This window comes from Narcine bancroftii, chromosome 2, assembly GCF_036971445.1.
Source record: "Narcine bancroftii isolate sNarBan1 chromosome 2, sNarBan1.hap1, whole genome shotgun sequence".
NCBI classification, from domain to species: Eukaryota; Metazoa; Chordata; class Chondrichthyes; order Torpediniformes; family Narcinidae; genus Narcine; species Narcine bancroftii.
In genome coordinates, this window is record NC_091470.1 from 240,798,575 (window position 1) to 240,818,799 (window position 20,225).

General features: G+C 39.9%; 1 protein-coding gene across 4 annotated transcripts in view; it reads right to left on the reverse strand.

Annotated features, from left to right (window-relative positions):
• samd12 (sterile alpha motif domain containing 12) overlaps positions 1-20,225 on the reverse strand; it is a 99,646-nt gene that overhangs the window by 64,839 nt on the left and 14,582 nt on the right. For all 4 annotated transcript variants that reach the window (XM_069920574.1, XM_069920575.1, XM_069920573.1 and 1 more), the window contains exon 2: positions 5,715-5,890. In XM_069920574.1, coding sequence (XP_069776675.1) covers positions 5,715-5,890 — 176 coding nt within the window. The remainder of the gene's footprint in view (positions 1-5,714; positions 5,891-20,225) is intronic.

Genomic DNA, 20,225 nt, shown 5'->3' on the forward strand with positions numbered 1-20,225 from the left:
ATTTAAATGTTTTGCTTTTAAGTTATTAAATTTAATATTAAATAAATATTTTTTAAGCTTCAAATTGAAACAAAGAAGTGATGCAGAACAAATACCTATGCTCCATGGAGATAGACCAATGAATTTAGCAGTGCATTCTCATTGAAATCCAGAATACAGATGGCTCTACTGCTATGGCAGCAGAATGGGTGGCACTCCTAGAAAACGGCCCATATCATGATTGCCATAAAGCGAAACTGCCATCCACTTGTACATCAAGAAACTAGAGTTGAAAGAAATGTGTTGATTTACTTTGCACCACACAAATTACACAAGAGTGTATCTTGAACTTTTAGGTCGTAATTTGTGAATTCTACAAGGGCAAATTTCAATAACTCAAAAAGCTGTAATGTCAAGATAGCCTCTATTAAAATTTGGTTCAGGATATATATCACAGTGATAACTTTACAACGAAGGGTACAATTTTTACATTGCATTTTCTCAAAGCACGTTTACAAATAGAAATTAATTCTTCATAGAATTGAATGGTTTATTGCCAAAGAGCAAAAAACTTTTTGCATGCTCTTTATGCAAGTTAAACTTCAAATAGTACACAACAGGTGTAATAAATAAAACCAAAGTGCAAGCGATGGTATTACAGTACAGGGTATGGCATCACACAAAACAAATGCAGTTCAGGAGATTGGACTGTTGGATCTCATAACCTTCAGTTTATAGTGCTTGGTTCGTAGTTTCAAATCAAACTAACACAAGGTACAATTAGATTCAATCCTCCTTCTTGAGTAGTCATTAAAAATGAATTGTTTTCTTGGGCATGTTATTATACAAAGACAAACTAATTATTGCAAGATCATTTTTTGCCAAGAACTATTATTTAGATAACCAAAAGAGGTGCAAATGCAGTTATTACATAGTACTTATCATTAAAGCAAGGTCAAATGCACAGCATTTAGTTTGCCTATGAATGTTAGTAAAACAGTCCCCTGTATGATCAAAAATATGTACTAGAATAAACATAACCTGCCCCTAATTTGTAACAATTGGTCTTTAAAAAAAACATTATTAGGTTTTTCACACGGTCCGTGCTTTCCATGATTCACAGCATCCCTCCTGACCCAACCATCCCTTGGCATTTCCCATGCATCACTTGTCCCTAAACCACCTCCCTCATAACCCTGGCCTATCCTTCCTATTCACTTCAGTGTGAGGCAGAGATTCAGGCACACCTCTTTTAACCTGGTCTATCACATGCAGTACTCTTGGGACGGTCTCCTCTATAACCAAGCATAGATTAGACAACTGTTTTGCAGAGCACATGTCTCCTGCCCACAATGCCCATCTGAAGCTTCCAGTTGCATGATTTCAGCTCCTTCTCACACCGACTCATTGGCCTCAGCCTTCTCCACTGTCACAGGGAGGCTAAATGCAAACCAAAGGAATACCTCGTATTCTACTTGGGTAGCCTAAAACCTAGTAGAATGAACATTGAATTCTCCAATCTCAGCCAATCCACTTCACATATTCCATTCCCATCCCTAGAATTTTTATTTTATTCTCCCAAGCTTTCAATAATTAGACTGAAAGATCAACAGACCCTTTGAGAAATGGTTATGTTAATTTAGGATGCTACTAAAACACCTCAAAACTCAGAACTGCATTGCTCTCCAATTTCCTGATATACGATTTAGAAGTACATTCCATTGATTTTTTTTTGTCCTGATGTGGAGGGAAATAAAATAACAACACAAGTGATCAAAACTGATCCCAGCACAACCTTTTAATAATGGACAACTATTTATCGTTTATTGTCAACTGCATGTTTACCTTAGACTTTTGTGATGAGGGTGTGCATGCAAATAGGCAGGTGTGCAATATCCAATTCAAATGCACAAATACTCAGCGTAAACCTAAGAAACATGAACAGAACATCTTCCAACTTACAAGCAGGTTCAGATAGATATGAATGATCTGAGCAACCAGTTGGACTTCATTCCCAGAAGCTGTGCATTCTTCAACTTAAAAGGTAATGCTCAAGCATGGTTCTGCCACCATCATTTGTTGTTCTTTTTCTCGTGTCAAGCATCAGCATTTAAATATCTATTGCTTCATTGTATTTTATAGATTAGTTTTAAAAATGAGATCCGTATTAAACATCAAAAGGTCATTCCTCCACCTAGTACACAACTCTGTTTTATGACAAACATCTTTGAAAGCTTCTTCAAATCTACAATTTATACAAATTACCAACTGTGATCTTCCTTCCTTATTCACATTTTGTCTTGAACTCAATTATTCTTTTTCTAGTATTTGAGCTCAAACTTCATATTTTTCTAAAGAGAATGTTTACTATGCAACTATCAAGTTCCCTGATGCCCCAAATCTTTTATTCTAGAACAAACTTATAATTTTTAATTTAGACATACTGCATGGTAACAAGTCATTTCGCCCCATGATCCTGTGCCACCCAATTAACCTACACCCCTAGTCATGGGTTGAAATGGCCTGTTACTGTGCTGAATGCCTAAATTAAAAAGTTGTCCTCCCCTGTTCTAAGTGATGGGCTTCTCTTAAATTTAATTTTGAGTTAAATTTGAATACAAAATTCAGTAGCTTTCCAGGTGCAAGATTGCCTTCACCAAATGAACAACTATGAACAAGAGAGTTCATCCTTTTAACATTATCAACTCAGAACAAGGTTTCCCAGGTAGATTCATGTCTAGAGAGTTGTAAATAAAGTACAAGAGATGGCATCAATTTCTAGATTTGAAAGCTCGAGATTGGCAAATTGTCCAAACCAGATTTTAAGCATCTCATGCCTTGAATTGTGAATAATGTTTACGTGCTCTTTCTGTTCAATCAAATGTGATGAGTTTATAATTCTCTCTATTGAAAAAGAAAATACGCTTGCCAAATATCTTCACTAACTAGTCACTGTCAGATATACTGCATACGAACTGACCCATTGAACCATATCAACTTTATTGGCCATCTGCATTAATCCCATTAGGACCATATTCTTCCAAGTCTTGCTTATTTTAGTGTTTAAATGTTCTCCAAATGTAGTGATTGTATACAATTCCAGCTGCTCCTCCAGCAACAGATTCCAAATATTAAACACTCTCAGGATTTAAAGATTTAACTCCCTCCCCTCCAGATATTTTTGAAAACTCTTTTCATCTTAAATTTGTGCCCTCTTATTTTTTATACCTTTATCATGGGGGAAAAAAAATTACCATTTACCCCTTCGATGTATTTCAAATCTTATGGATTTCAGTTAGGCCACCCTTCACTCTGGAAAAACAAGTCCAGCCTATCTTATCTCTCCCCATTAATAAAAAGTCCTTCAATCCAGGCAACATCCTACCAAAGTAAAACATAAAAGTGTGCAGATGTCGCAATTGTAGCAAAAGCACCATGTTGGTGAAACTTAGCGGGTCAAAAGTGTTCTTTATATAGCAAAGATAAGGATACATAACTAATGTTATGGGGTCTGAGCCCTTCATCAAGGTATGATAGAATGTAGGGATGCACCTGAATAAAACATCCTAATGAACCTCCTCTGCACTCTCTCCACCTCAATCATATCCTTCCTATTCTACACAATATGGCCCCAGTCATATTCTGTAATGTTGTAACATTATGTCCCAACTCAAAAATTCGACTTTCCACCCATGTTTTCACCATGCTAATCGACTCCTGTCACCACTTTCGAGGAACTATGGACTTTGATACCTTGAGGTCGCTCTGTTCATCAACACTCCTTAGGTCCTTGCTATTTACTGTATATGTTCTACCCTTATTTTTCTTCTTAAAAAATGCTTCAACCCACAAGTCAGGATTAAATCCCATCTGTCAATTTTACATCTGATTGACACCCTGCTGTAACGTTAAATGACCTTCCTTGCAATTTGCAACTTGACAAATTTTGGTGAAAGAAGCATAACTGCAATAGGCTTGGCAAATTTTAAGCTTTTCAGTCCTCTTTACTCCAATCTCATACTTGGGTACGAATCCTGACTTCCAACACATTTAGACTTGAACCCTTTGATTTTGTACATGCTTTCTTCTCTTCAGTTAATGCAATAGGCATATTACCCCAGTTACTAATTTTATGGATGGTAATCTTTACATTCTGTTTTTTTTCTAGAGAGGTATAGATAAAATATAGTCAGCCAGCATCTTTTTCCCAGGGCGGGAGTGGCAAACACTAGGGAACATATGTACAAAATGAAGGGAGGAAAGTTTAGGGAAGACATCAGCAGTTAAGTTTTAAAACAAAACAGTTCTGGGTTTCAGGGATACATTACCAGGGGTGGTGGAGGAGGCTGGAATAATAGGGGCATTTATGAGTCTAAGGCTTTCACATTGTTAGCACGCTAAATTGGATTGTGAATGACCGGTTTTGAAATACCAGTAGGGCCATTCACACTGGACCAGGAAAAACCGGTTCTGTGCGTCCTTTCATATTACCAACCCGGTATCACAGAGCTAAGGGGAGCCCAACCTGTGTGTCCTGAGTGACACATTATGTTCCCACAGACAGTGAATGCTTTGTTCTATAAGGAGATTACCCATACCTCACTCGAGCCCCTCACTCTCTGTGGGAGGGCTGAGGGTGTGTGTGTGTGTGTGTGTGTGTGTGTGTGTGTGTGTGTGTGTGTGTGTGTGTGTGTGTGTGTGTGTGATAAAACAGATTTCATAGGTCTCAAAAGCAAGACTCTGAACACAGTTTTGTAGTAAATGATTTTATTTACAAAGGATAGGCATAGAAAAATGGTAACGGGGATAACACACACTATAGCGAGCATGGGGAAATGGTAGCAGGAATAAAACACATACGAACGTGGGAAAGTCTAACTCTAACACTAGGTCTGCCAGATTGTGAGGGCAATCACAAACCTCAAAGATTTGAGCAAACTAGTCGGTGGGTTTGTCCCCAGTTTGAACCATCTGAAGGCCACCACCCTGCTCCCCCACTGACAGCCCACCACGATAGGTAGCGGTGATTAGTAAGGGATTACTTAAGGTGGTACATGAGGGGAAATAAAAAGTTTGAAATCCACTTCTATAGATAATACTTCCAGTAGATTTTCCCCACGCTCTTTTATATTGTGTATGTTTTATTAAATTATGTGCATTTTTCCCCACGCTCTTTTATATATTGTGCATGTATGTTTTTTTTATTCCCACTATGATTTTTCCCTGTTCTTCTATTAATTGTTGTGTTAATAAAAGTAACATTTGATTGCAAACCTTTGAGTCCAGACTCGTCTCTCACGGACCTGACACTTTCTCAACACAACAATGACCAATGCGAAACTGACAGCGTTTACTGTCGGTGTTTCTCACCATTATCACTTGAATTTCAACCTGGCATACAAGACCGGTGGAATATTTGAAAGTCATTTTTTTGGAGAAAAACAAGTGGGTCTAACATGCTGTCAAGTCCAGCTTACTGAGTAAAAAGATGCACTGACCCGGAAAAATGCCGGCTTCGTTCATTTCAGTGCAAACAGCCAATGCTGGTATATTGGAGGCTCTTAACAGAAAAAAAAATAACACGAATGTTATGTAAAAAAACCTAATTTTTTGCTCTTTCTATTATTCCCTGCCTCTTTAAGAACCTCCCATGCACACAAGAACATCACTAAGCACATCACTAATGGGAGGGGCACATCAAGTTGCCGGTTACATCCAATTGCAATTGTTCTTACCTTCACTGATTCAGTTTCTGGCACATGAAGATTCTTTGGAATGTCGTTTGATTCCACAGTCTTTAAAATCTTTTCATCATTTGAATTCAAGACCTCTGGATCACCAAGTACTTGGAGGCTTACATCTTCAGTACAAACTGTATGATCCACACCATTCTGGTTATTACAATGAACAGCTGTGAAATGGAAGTTTAACAGTAAGACAAAAGTAAACATTTCAATCTGGCTACTATCAAATGAAAAGTAAATTGCCTGAAAAAGTTGGGCTAAAGTTGAAAAATCTCCTATTGTGGAAATATTTCCATATTCCTGCTCATAGGTGTAAAAAAGAAACGAGAGCCCAGAATCTGAGAGGCCTTAAGCAACACTGAGCCCAAGAATTCAAAGCATGCACTCGTACGTTTCAGAACTTCTCATGTTCTAGATGGTTTGTACCGCTGAGGAATTGTTATAACGCTGGAAATCAGCAGCCAATTTGCACACAGAAAATTCACATGAATAGATCTGGCAAGCACAAGATCAAGTCAATTGCAAATTACAAGCCACATACATCAACCTTGACTGAAAGTCACATTATAATCAAATCTTTTTTAAAAATAAACAGATGAGCTTAACAAAAATTCAATACCCCCAGGCAATCAGAAATATTACCTTCGGTCTTGAAGCCAAATAATTTATGCTACTTACAGATTTTAGATTACAAGACAGTTTAATAGCAGTGTATGAAAGCAAAATCAGGATCAAGACATAGGTTTGTAATTAACAATGAGAATAACTGTGAAGCTGCAACCTCCAAGTGTGACAATGGAGGAAATCTTCATGAGTTTGCTTATACATGTTAAACTCTGAATCACAGCTGACATCAGGGTTTTTCTGCTCTGGCAAGGGGTACAGGATTGAGGACCTTCTCCAGCACAGGTTGCACAATCAGCAAATGGGAGCAAAACCAAACTATCCACAACCATTAGAAGTCATTGGTCCCAAAACTTCCACGTGATCTGGCCCTTTTCAGCAGAAGCAGGTCAAACCTTCCCATTGCAACTGGAGACGAGACGTTCCTCCTGTTCAATGATGAGCAAACATATTAGCGACTAACTTCGGATTCTGCTGTCGAGCCCATTTTGCTCCAAAGCTGGATGACCCACAAGGAATTTAACAAGGTAAAGTGCACATTTCTGCAGCTTCATATCAATTATCTTGGGAAATCTGCCTGAAAGGTTAGAGCTGGTTCAGTAACTCCATTTCTTACAAAGAAAACTAGCCAAGGGAAGCAGAGAGGCTTCAGGTGATTTACACTTTAAATTAGATAAAGTTCATTTCAAAGCATTTAAGTTATTGATAGTTCTGGTGCCTTTAACTATTTTTTGTTTAAATTCAAACTCCAATCAGTTTTTAAAAAATTTTCCAATGCTTTTAATTCAAGAGCTCTGACACTTCAATGTCCTGAAGGCATAGTTTCACTAGTAATAAAAAAAATTACTATCTGACCCTGCCAACGGTCTCGGATCAGATTGAAACCCGCTTTACTGAGACGTTCCTTGCTCAGGGACTTGCTGATGGTTATTAACTGTGCCAAGTGCTCCTAATGAAATTCTACTACTTATATTTTGGTGACTAAAGTTTTAATTTAAACTAAGCCTTAATCTTAATCCTCGCACCAACCCTCTTTACTATCTTCTTCAGCATGATGCTGAAACAAGCCATGAAAGACCTCAACAATGAAGACGCTGTTTACATCCGGTTTACATGGATGGCAGTCTCTTCAATCTGAGGCGCCTGCAAGCTCACACCAATCTGAAGATTAAAATCAAGATTTATGACTTGATCAAAGATAGGGTGGCATGGTTAGTACCGTGCTATTATAGCACCAGTGACCAGGGTTCAATCTGGCACTGTAAGGAGTTTGTACTATGTCAATGTGGATTTCCCCATGTGCACTCCAATCTCCTCCCACATTCTAAAGAGGTATGTGATTAGAAGGTTAATTGGTCACAAGGATACATTTGGACAGTGCAGGCCAGGACCCATTACAGTGCTGCATTTCTAAATTAAATAAGTTTTAAAATAAATAAACGAATCATGTTTTGGCTCCACCTTTACCTGTATCCCTCTAATTTTAAAATCTAGTTTAATGTGAAGATCTAATGCGCCACATTTTAAAAAAAATTAAGAAGATTTAAAGAAAATGTTGTTTGCTGTCAGAAAACTTCAATGCAACCAGTTTTGTGATATTACCATCAGACAAAGATTCCTTGGACTCGCACCACAGTGCAAATGGCTGCATTTTTGTGCAGCTTTCTTTAAACTGCAACCACTTTCACCACTAATGGTATAACCAATTGTCTTTGGCATTTCTAAATCAATCCAATTTGGGGCAGAAGGGACAAGTGGAGATGAGCAGGAAATGGAGGAGATGCTGGTGAGGGTTGAGTTGATAGTGGTGGAGGAGAAGCCATGTTTGTGAAAGAAAGCAGACATTTCAGAAGATCTGGACTGGAAGACCTCATCTTAGGAACAGATGCGGCTGAGATTGAGAAATTGGGGGCCCCTCTACTTCCAGATGCAACAAACATAGAATCCACCTCATCCTCACCTACCACCTCACCAGTCTCCGCATCCAACAAATTATCCGCCGGAATTTCTAGCACTTGGTACACTACAAACACAATTTTCCTCCTCCTCTCCTCTTGGCCTTCTGCACGGACCCTCCCTCCTCAATTCCCTTGTGCATTCATCCCTTCCCACCCATCGCACCACTGGCACCTTCCTCTGTGCCTGCAGGAGGTGCAACACTTGAACCTCCTCCCTCACCACAGTTCCAAACAGGCCTTTCACATGAAGCAATGCTTCACTTGTACATCCAGAGGACTTATTTACTGCATCCGGTTCTCCCTTTGTGGCATTCTCTATATCAGAGAGCCCGGTCGCAGACTGAGAGATCATTTTGCTCAGCACCTCCACTCCGTTTGCAACAACAGTGACCTCTCAGTAGCCAACCATTTCAATTCTGGGTCACACTCCCGCACTCACATGTCTGTCCACGGCCTTGTGTATGATTCCACCCAGACCACCAGCAAATTGGAGGAACAACACTTTATTTTGCATCTGGGCACTCTCCAGCCACTTGGCATGAACATTGACTTTACTGCCTTCCAACTAAACCTACTTGCCCTTTTCCCTCCCCCTTTCCTGTCTTTCCAGTTCTTCCATCCACCCAGCCATCCCTCCTCCCCCTCAATGCTGCTGTCCCCTCCCTCCTTTCTCCACCTTTCATTCCCCCCAATTCTTTTGTTCAGATGCTTGCTGGAATTTTCTCATTCTTTGATGAAGGGCTCAAGTCCGAAACGTCAGTTATGTAGCTTTACTTTTGCTTCATAAAGGACTCTGTATGACCTGCTGAGCTTCTCCAGCATTTTGTGTCTTTACTTTGTTCAGTGGAAAGTCATTTCAGAACATGGTTAATCAAATACATTACTGACACACAGTGGCCGATTAAGGATTTGCATTCAACACCTACCTCGATCACTAAAGTACAGTACATGTACTGTAGCAGCAAAGCACTGAATTGTATTAAGACAAAAAGATCCTCAATTTAAATCAAATATGAGGATCACAAACTATTCACAATACGCAAACACTAGCTTTCAATTAATTTTTAAAAATATTTTTTTATAGATTTTCAAACTCAAAGTTTCCAGTAATCAATCACAAATTAGTTATCCATGATTTGCAAAATTCACCATGGAGTCTGAGCCATTCCACCTCCCCCCCAAACATTCAAGACACCCACAACAAAAGTTGGAGACAATCAGGGATTTGTCATGGCCTAACAACCAGCACCTAGGCTGTGATATTTTTCCTGACTTTACTTGATTGGGCTGGAATGGGACCCCCCCCCCCCCCCCACCCACCCATCCTTCAGTAGAAGGATAGATGGGAAGGCAGGGCAGCGAGATACACAGTTCCACACTACAACGGGATTCCTATGAAATTTAAATAAGATTTCCAAATTTTTTGAAAAACTTTATATTTTTCCCTTAAGTTATAGATTATTTTCGCCAGGGGAACACAGCTTTGCATTTCCACATTCCAGCATGCAATGCCCAAGTGAGAGTCAGATTTCCAGGTAACCGCTATGCACTTCCTGACCACTGCCAATGCGATCATTACAAATTGGATTTGGAATGGGGACAGCTTCATCTTAAGCCTTATGTCCATCATATTTCCCAATAGGAACATCTCTGGGTTCTGTGGGAATTATTTATCTGTGATTTTTTTCTAGGGCTTGGTCTAGTTCCACCAGAAGGGTCTCACCTTGGTACATGTTCAGGTTGCATGCACAAAGGTTCCTGTCGCAATGCCACATCTAAAACATTGGTTGAAATTTCTGGTTTAGACTTATTCAATATTTGTGGTGTCAAATATAGCTGGTGGAAAAAGTTTTAACGCATCAGCCTCTACCGCTCATTAATAATCAGTCATGCTGTTCTGACACAGGTCTGACCAGCACCGCTCATCAATCACTGTTCCTAAGTCTGACTCCCACCTTTGCCTTAATTTGTGAAGGCCTGGTTTCGGTCCTTCGGCTTGGAATAAGAAATTCATTGCTGAGATGAACTTCCCTGTGTTCCCCTTTCAAATCAGGGTCTCTATGTCACTGAACATCATTAAGGTAATGGATGGACCTAATTTGTCCGTCAAGAAAGATCTTATCTGAAGGTAGCAGAGGAACGTCTTATTTGACATCATATTTATTTCTGAGTTTCTCAAATGATATTAGTTGCCCCTGCTCGTAACAGTCCTCAATACACCTGACCCTCTTTCAGTGCCACGTGCCCAGGATCTTGTTGTCTACTGTCAATGTGACTAATCTATTTGGAGTCAGGGACGTTTCCAGGGACAGCCCTACTTTTGACCTTACCTATTGATTAATTTTGTTCTACATAGGAATTATGTGTTTTAATATGGGGCTGCCTTTTTTTTTTAAACCAGATAATAATTTAGTGTCTCACTTGTAAATAAAGTCTCCTGCTACCTTTTCACCCACATGTAAAGACCAATTTGTGCCCAGGATGGTACACCTCCCCCCTCAAATAGCAAGGTGATGTACCTTGACTGGGCTTCCCAATAATATTTCTCAAGTCTGGTAACCACAGGCTAAAGTCCTAGGTTAGTTTTTCCATAGCGACCCTTTCCAGCACCTTGAACAAGAAGTCCCATTCCAATTTGTCAAATACCTTCTCTGCATCTAGGGCTACAGCTATGCTACCTTCTTTCATCCCATGACTGTGCCAGATGCATTATACTCAGTATCCTACTTGTGTTGTCTGCCGCCTGCCTTTTTTTTCCCCTACAAAGCCCAGTTGATCCTTATTTATTAATTTCGGCAAACGTTTCACTAATCTATTCATCAGGGCTTTGGCTAGTATCTTATCATCCATATTAAATAATAGGATTGGTCTGTAGGAATACAGTTTCAATGGATCCCTGCCTTTTTTGAGAATTAACATAATGATTGTTGTCGAGGGTATGTGTCTCAATTGCCTGGTCTAACACCTCCATAAAAAGAGAGGTCAATAAATCTTAAATTCCTTATAGAACTCAGGTGGGAACTATCCTCCCCTGGAGATTTGTTCACCTGTAGTGAACTCAATGCCTTTTTCTATTTATTCCTCTGTGAAGGGGAGATCTAACCCTTCCTGTTCTTCTAGATTTAAATTTGGTAGTTCCAATTTTGACAGGAACTCATTAGCTGCTTTTAAACTGCTGTACAATGAGGACATTTAAAAGACTCAGGCACATGAATGCAAGAAAAATGGAAGATTATAGATGTGAGGTAGGGAAAAATTAGATCATTATAGAGTAAGTTTACTTAGGTTGTTGAAGGGCCTGCACTGTGCTGTATTGTTCTATCTTCCAATATCACACATAGAACAAAAACAGAAGTGTTGGATTCACTCAGCAACTGGAAAGAGAAGACTTAACAATTTGGGGCAGAGATACTTCCTCAGATCTGGGGGAAAGAGTGGGGGGGGGGGGGTTATAGTTTTCTCCAAACAGAGGTTGAGAGGAGAATGAGGTGAAATGGGCTGACAGATCAGGCAATAAGGAGTACAAGAGATGACAGCATTAAAATGAGAGTGAGAAAGGTATGAGCAATCTAATGGGAAACAAAAACCCCTTTCACACTTGCAAGTGATCCCAGAAATCAAATGCCAATTAGCCTTTAAAGTGGCAAGTGTGAAAGCAAAATCTGCTCAATGCCGGCGTCAGATGATGTCATCTCCTGCTGGGGATTGCTAGCCTCGACCCCTAGCACAATCCCCGGCGTCTGCAGACGTCGGTGTTGAGATCAGGCAAATGGGAAATAGGTAATTGCATTACAAGCACTTCCTATTAAAGGTAGAACAGACAAACACTGGGGATAAACCCTTGCAAGCGTGAAAGCGCTCAGTGTCCTGGTTAGGTGTGGTCTAGTGTGAAAGACCAAACCCCTATTCCTGAACGGCTGATTTATTGGGATGCAAGTAAGAAAGGGGCTAAAGAGGGCAATTCATCTCAAGTTAGAAAATCTTACAGAAAGTTTTAATATGCTTAGACTGAAGGAAGGTTATTGTTCTTCTAAGTAAAAACAAAGCTGGAGAAACTGAGCAGATCAAAACAGTGCACTTTATACAGCAAAGATAAAGATACATAAATAACATTCTGGGCTTGAGCCCTTCATCAAGGTATCAAAATGTAGCATTTTGCTTGGGCTCCTGCCTTCATTTTGCTCAAACCTTGTAGAAAGGCTCAAGCCTGAAACATTGGTAATGTATAGAGGAACCTCAATTTAACACACCCTGATTTAACACAAATTCAGATATTACACAATGAGTCATTGGGAGTATGGATCGATCTCTCTCTCACGCGTGTTCTCTCTATATATAGACACACACACACACACAAAATGTGCTGCTTAACATCCACGTTCCGTTCTTTGAAATGAGGACGTTAAGCCAGCCCATTTTAAAAGATGCAGTATCAGGGATGGCCACCCTGTGGTGCAGCAGATATTTAGAAGTGGAACGTCTAAATGATTGAGTACAGTAATGTTTATCTTGGTGGGAAATTCATCTCATGGAGAAAGGGGGGGGGGGGTGTGGGGGCTACCCCGATCAATGTGTGTATATATAGTACACAGTAAAACCCTGATTTAGCACGACCCCGCTTTATTCGCAATGTGATATTTTTGGACACGAACCATCGCGTTATAACAGGGTTCCACTGTATTTTTTTACCTTTGCTATTAAGTACACTTTTTGACCTGCTATGTTTTTACTTCAATCACGGTGCCTGCAGATTTTTATGTTTTGGTTATTGTTCTTCTCGTTTACTTTGGAACTCACTATAGCCCCTTTCACACTTGCATCCCATTAAATTGGCCATTCAGTGACCTGAGATAGGAATGGGGATTTGGCTTTTCACACTTGACCACTCCTAAATGGGACACTGAACACTTTCACAATTGCAAGAAGCCATCCCTGGGGTTAGGACTGTTCTACCTTCTACTGGTGACATAATCACAAATCAAGTGATGTTGAACCTTCCCTAAATCCTGATCAATGTATTATGATCTTGTATTTGAGCAAAATTAATAAATTAATAAAGCTTAATTATGTTATAATTATGCATAATGTATAGCACAGTAGGAGCCCTTCAGCCCCTGTTGTTGTTGTGCCGACCTATATAAACCTTTATAAGGGACCATGGGAAAGTGCTAGCAATAAATAGTAATAGCGGACAATTTTTAAACAGGGTGGGAAAGTTGGTAGCGCTATTGCATACAATTTATAAATACTGTGGGGGGGGGGGAAAACGATGATGGACCTGCCCTCCCAGAATTCCATGCAGCAGAGAAAGGCCTATATCCCAGCTGCATGTATGGAGCATTCATGGAGGGGTTTCTCTGCTGCACAGCATTCTGGGAAATCAGGTCCACCATTGCTTTTCCCCCCCAACAGTCTTTATAAATTGAGCCACGCTACCAATTTTCCAACGCTGTTTAAAAATTATCCACTATTGCTATTTACTTCCCCCCTCTCTCTCTTTCTCTTCCACTGCAACTTTCCCAAGGCAAAGTTTATACTTCCATTTTAATCTTTTCTTCTTGCACACACGCAAATACTTGGGTAATTTCAATCCCACAATGCAATTACCCGTCTCACAGTTGCCTGATTGCAACATAGGCATCTGCAGACACTGGGGATTGTAATGGGGTCGAGGCCATCAATCCCCGGCATGAGATGACGTCATCTGACGCCAGCGTTGAGCTAATTTGGCTTTCACTCTAGACACTTTAAAGATCGATTGGCTATTAATTCCTGGGATCTCTTCGAAGTGTGAAAGGGACTTATGACAGTGGGGGCCACAGGCAAACCGGTGGAAATGGAAGCACAGTGGCACAGATGCTCTGCAAAGCAATCTCCCAATCTGCTCTCGTTTCTCCAAAGTAAAAGAGGCCACGTTGTGAACACTGAAAACAGTAACTGCATTGAAAGAAGAACAAGTGAATTGATGCCTCACTTTGAATTATTGTTTGGGGGCCTGGATGGTGGGAAAGCGAGAAGTGAATTGATAGATGTTACATCACCTCTGGTAGGATGGAAAAGCACCAAGGGTCAAAGCGTCATGGGTAGGGATAAAAGGGTGGAACAGATGTGAGTAATCCCTGTAAGATGGAGAAAGAGGAAGATGCGACTGCTGCTGGGATTGTGTTAGAGCTGGAAGAAATCGCAAAGAATAACATGTTAAATGATAGTGGAATGGGAAGGGACAACAAGGCGAACACTCTACAGTACTTTATTCTGAGAGAGATGGCGAGAAATTACAAAGCGTGTTCATCATAGTTCTGGCCAGGAGATTAATGAAGTATTATTCCTGGAAATGACAGGATGAACTTAAGGTGGTTGACAATTCTATCAGAAAGATCAGTGTTGCACACATTCAGACCATGACATATTGTAAGCAGCTTTATCTGATCATTTGGCTGAAAACTGCAATTTTACAAGGAATGCTAGATTCCACAAATGTCAAAGAATTATTAATTTCTTAAGAACCTCTGTGCTAGTGCTCATTTCCTCCACCTACTCCAAATAAAAGAATTCCACATATTCAAACATCTCAACTGCTGTTGGCATAAACACACCTCCTTCAGAGCAAACATTCTTTTGTTTTAAGGCATTCCTAAACAGAAAAAGAAGTACTGTGTTCTAGGACATAGCAGTGCAAAAGAATACAAATCAGTCCTTCAGAGTAAATATTTGAACATAGCACTAGGAATATCCCAGGATTGAGACTGTCTTTGCATCATGATATCAAATTTTGTGTGATGAACCTCCTAGAAGCTACAACTCAAGGGAGACCCTGTTGCTCTGATCTGGACAGTGTTAGGTCTGCTTTGTTCATGAATGAGTGAGACAAACACCAGGCTGAGTCGAAATCAGGGTTCTTTGTTCTTTATTACCGGATTGTAACACTTGCGACTAACCATGTTAGTCGGAGAATGCATTCTGCCGTTATCAGCAAAATGGTGATTTTTTATACCCTTGGATACATGCTTAGAACATCATCATATCATTACTTGTCCAATGACTAAAACTGTTGCTATCCTTTCCCTGCTAGCTTCCTGCCTCTCAATCCATCAATGTCTCTCTTATCTTGTAAGTACAAGGATGCATTCTGTTACTCCTTAGTACTGGGTGACTCCTTCTCCGGTCCCATCTCATGATGTTTTACCTAACAGGAGTACAAGGACACCTCCCCTTCTTGTTACTGCCCTGTACAGGGTAACTCCCTACACATTCCCATCTCATGATGTTTTACCTTACAACAGGATCATTCCAACCTACAATAATCCAGGTCTGCTCTCCCACTACAAGACAGATTTTTATTTTAGTCCAAGACTACGAAGGCATTTCCCTCATGACGACCTTGAGGGGATCTCAGCAGAGTGTTCCAGAGGCAGAAGCTGGGTTCAGAGGTGTCTGACAAATGAATCTCATTCAATAGTAATGACAGCATTATCTGTCCCTTCTCCGAATAGTGCCAGATCTGCATTTCTATCATTGTGTAGAAATGCTAGCAGAGATTTCATCTTAGAGGCATTCTGATATTTCAGCTGCTAAGTCTTCAAAGTACTTCTTCCATAGGGGTTGAATGCCTTTCAGTCCTTGATGAGAAGCCTTCCAAGCAGAGTTGGTCCATTGATGTTTGTGTCTGATACGCACTATCAATGACTCTAAAGACTGAGTGAGGAATGATAGGCTTTAATACACTTTAGATTTTGGCTGCCCCAACTCCATTTGCTCAAATGAGGGTGACCTTTATGGCCAGGTCACACAGGGAGGTGTTACATGGAGTCGAGTCATTAGTGGGTGGGCCAGCCACTTATGACAGAGCTGCAGCAGTATAGATGACCTTGAAAGCAGAGAGAGATCCATACATTCTGGTTGAGGATATATTTCAGAGAAAATTTTCATTATTGGCTTTAATGCTTTTGGAAAAGACACACGATGAAAGAATGGGAATAGGGTGACTACACAGCTCTATTTTGGTTTGAACACTATTGAATTCAAAATGCAATCCCAATCACAAGCCAAATGACCATTAGCAGAATCACAGAGAACAGACTGTTCATTTCCTTCCAGGGTAGGTCCAAGCCTTCTCCAATTACCTACTGCAGTGCCAGAAAAAGTTATTCCTAGCAGCAACATTCCCATTGCTTAACCTACAGGAACCGAACAATAGTGCAATACTAGCGTCTCACCACCATTAAGCATCATCACTTATGAATTCTGGGGGAGGAAATTCTTTCTTCCATTCCTTGCATTTTCTTACTGCATAGAAGGTAGTTATTAGTCCATTCATTCCACACCAGCTCTTGGAATAATCCCATTTTCCCCATTCATTTCCCTGTAATTTATTCCTTCTATTGTGCCCATCAGTTCCCCAGTTTTCCTGTTCCCATCGACACCATGGGTAATTTTCAGGGTCCAATGAACCGACTACCATGATTGGGATGTGAAGGGAAAACCCACAGGAATTGACCAGCCTGTTCAGATGATTAAAGTTAATTCTTGGGATTTATTGAAGAGGTCCCTACAATTGTGCTGCCATTCTTGATACAAAGCAAAATTAAATTTTAGGTGCCACTGGCCCAACCAAAGCCTGGAAGCACAACTCAGGGCTAAATGAGTTATAAATAGAGTTTTGTTTTGCCTCAAGGATTGTTTTGGGGAAGAAGATGGTATTTGCAGAATGAGGTTTGCAGCAGGAACAACAAGAAGACTGAAACTTTAGTCTTTCTAATAGTTACAGATTTCTTCTCAACCATCATAGGCCATCCAGTATAATGTAACGGGAGGTAGTGAAGTAAAGGTGCCAAGGTAGAAGTTTTATCTGCCTGCATATGGAACCCAACATTGTTTTTGGATGAAATTGCAAAGGGCAATATAGATTTTTTTAAAAAAAGAGCCAGGGTTGATCATTATTTCTACAAAGTGCCCAGCATACTGGACTATTATTGGTCTAGTCATTTATAGATATTAGTAGGATGTCACTTATGAAGGCTTCCTATCCACCACAAATAAGTGCTTGGGAGATGGATTAATACCAGAAATAAAGTGGAGTGCTATTTAATATACAACCAAAAATTGATTGTTCGAATCAGGAAAGAACGAGAGGTGCAGGAGCTTTTGAAAACTTTGCTGCCTAGGAGGGAGCAAAATACAAAAAGCACATTACAAGTCTTTATTGATCTTCCCCAAGACCAATTTTTAATTTAGAGATTCAGTACGTTAACAGACACTTCTGGCCCACAAGCCTGCACTGCCCCAAATACACTCATGCGACCAATTAACTTACAAATTATGTATGTCTTATAGGTGAAACCCCCACAGACATGGGGAAAATATACAAATTCTTTACTGGTAAGCACCAGATTCAAACCCAGCTACTGGCGCTGTAATAACATTGCACCACGTTAATTGTGCTGCCCCACAAATATGCTTAACAATTCAATAATCCATACATCTAGGCAGAAGATGATTTATTTTAACCATAATTTTCACTGTTTCCTTCCTTGTTTTACTTAAAAAATGTTCTCCTATTCAATACAACATGCAATCAAAACTAAGGTATAAAAACACCCAATCTAGAAGTAGGATAAGGACCATCAGTGTCTTGAGCCCGCTTCACCATTCAATAAAATTATAACTGATCTAAATCATCTTAATTCCACATTTATATCTACCCACTACATATTTTCTTTTCAAGCATCCATTCACCTCAGATTTAAAATATTCTGCTTATGGGGTCAGTTTGGAAGACTTGTAAGTTTTAAGGAAAAAAAAATACCTCGCCTTTGATTTAAATGAGAACCCAATTACTTTTTTGTTTCAGAAAGATTAGCACCTGGTTCTACATTCTATCTATCTATTTATCTATTTATTTTGTTACGAGCCCAGAGGACCCATAAACCCAGCAGCAATAGATATTCACCAAGACAAATGATTACTTAAACAAAAGTTGCTTTGAATTATCCTTAAACATGAAAACAGAATCACACTTTAACTTATCAAGAATGGCTTAACTAACCTAACTTAACCCCCTTCTAATTCTAAGCGCACGTGTGTGTAATGCGACTGTGAGTTCAGAAAAGTTCTTTGGTTCACAGTCCAATCTCATTTCTCATTCCTCCAAGTTCACTGGTTCCAGGCAATTCTTATACTGTGCACAGAATTTAACATTTATAAAGTTCATCAGGCTTTGGTGCTTGAAAGGTAAATGGTTACCGCTCAGGAAGGTTCTTGTCGGTTTTCAGAGAGAGATTTGTTGTTCCAGGACATCCACAACTGATTTACTTCCATCAGCCACTTCAGTGTCTTGCAGACAAAACTTGCCCCTTCAGGTTTCTCCAGATGATAACCTCTTTCTTTCAGGTCACCACGGAGTTCCTTCTTGTGTTTCTCTTATTCCAAGTGAAGCATTAGACAGACAGTCCTCTCCTCTTGCATGAACCACAAGGGCTTTGACCAAGCTGAATTAAGAACTCACAACCCATCTTCCAAATGGGGGTTTCCACAAGCTTGCCAGCTTGTCCTGTTCCAGTCCCAGCTGCTGTAAAACAGGCTGTAAAACTGTAGAACTGATCTCTCTCTCCCTCTCTGAGAGGAAGCATGTTTTACTCTCTCTGCTTGCAAAACCACATGACCCTCTTAGAACAGCTCCAGATAATCTGTGCACTAACAAGCTCTTTCATCTGTTGCCTTTTTGTAAACAATAATCCATTAGTGAGGTCTCTTGGGCACTCTCCAACACTCTTGCAAAGACTGTTGGCCCCGACATGTGTAGCATGGGGCAGTATTTCAAATAAGATCTGTTTTAGTGTTTGTATGTGACCTACTCTAATAAACCTTTCCCAATTTATCTCCCAAAAACATATCTAAAAACTCTGTCACAATTTATTTATTTATTTCCTGGTTCTACATTCTTGCACAAGAGGACACATCCACTCTGTCAAAGTCCCTCAGGATCTTACACATTGACCAATATAGTACATAGTATTCTAGATATGATCTCTAAATATTGAGACAAAGTCTGTGGGCAAGTCACCTGTAACTGACTTTACTCCAAACACTAGATGAAGTAATCTGATATTTCTGTTACCCAAAGCAGAACAATCAGTTTTGATGAACACAACTGTTCCTAGTGAAGAAATTCTAATGGCCTTCAACCAGCATTATAAGCCAAACTTAATGATTGTCTTAAAGCACAGAGTAGATCACAAAGATTGATCTAACCAAGCTAACCCATTTCTCATGCCATGTACCAAGCATTGACTAATCAACAATACTCTTGAAAACTGTTCAACGGCCTCCATTTTGGTTTATGTATTGGATCATAAGACTCATCAGCCTACCAACTTGGGGAGCCCTCAACTGATGACTAGCCTTCATCTCACTTCTCTAGTTCCCAATTCTTTACCCCAATATTTGTCTTGGGAGAGAATGCGTTGAGAAGAAAATAACAATAGTCAGTCAGAAATAGGCTGTATGTGTAATTCGTGTTAATAAATTATGACAAAAAAGGTGTCTTCCAAATGACATTTCAAAGTCAAAGCAAGGAAACATTCACAAAAAGGCCATGATTATGTGTAAATTCAGTTGTTTATTTTGACAACTGAAATCCAACACAAAACAAACAGAATAACGTTATACCAACTGAACAAGGCAATTTTGAGCAAGGTAGACAAAGCAGCAATTAAACTTCAAAATAAAATATTTGGGTAGCAGCCAACAGTTAGAACATGGAGTAAAACTCGAAAGGCTACAGACACCGTGATTGAAGACATGTCGTGCAGGAGAGGGGCATCAAATTGAAATGGTTGACCACTGGGAGATCCCTGACACTGATGCAGACAGATCAAAGGTGCTCAGCGAAGAAATCTTCTAGTCTGCATCCAGTTTAAAA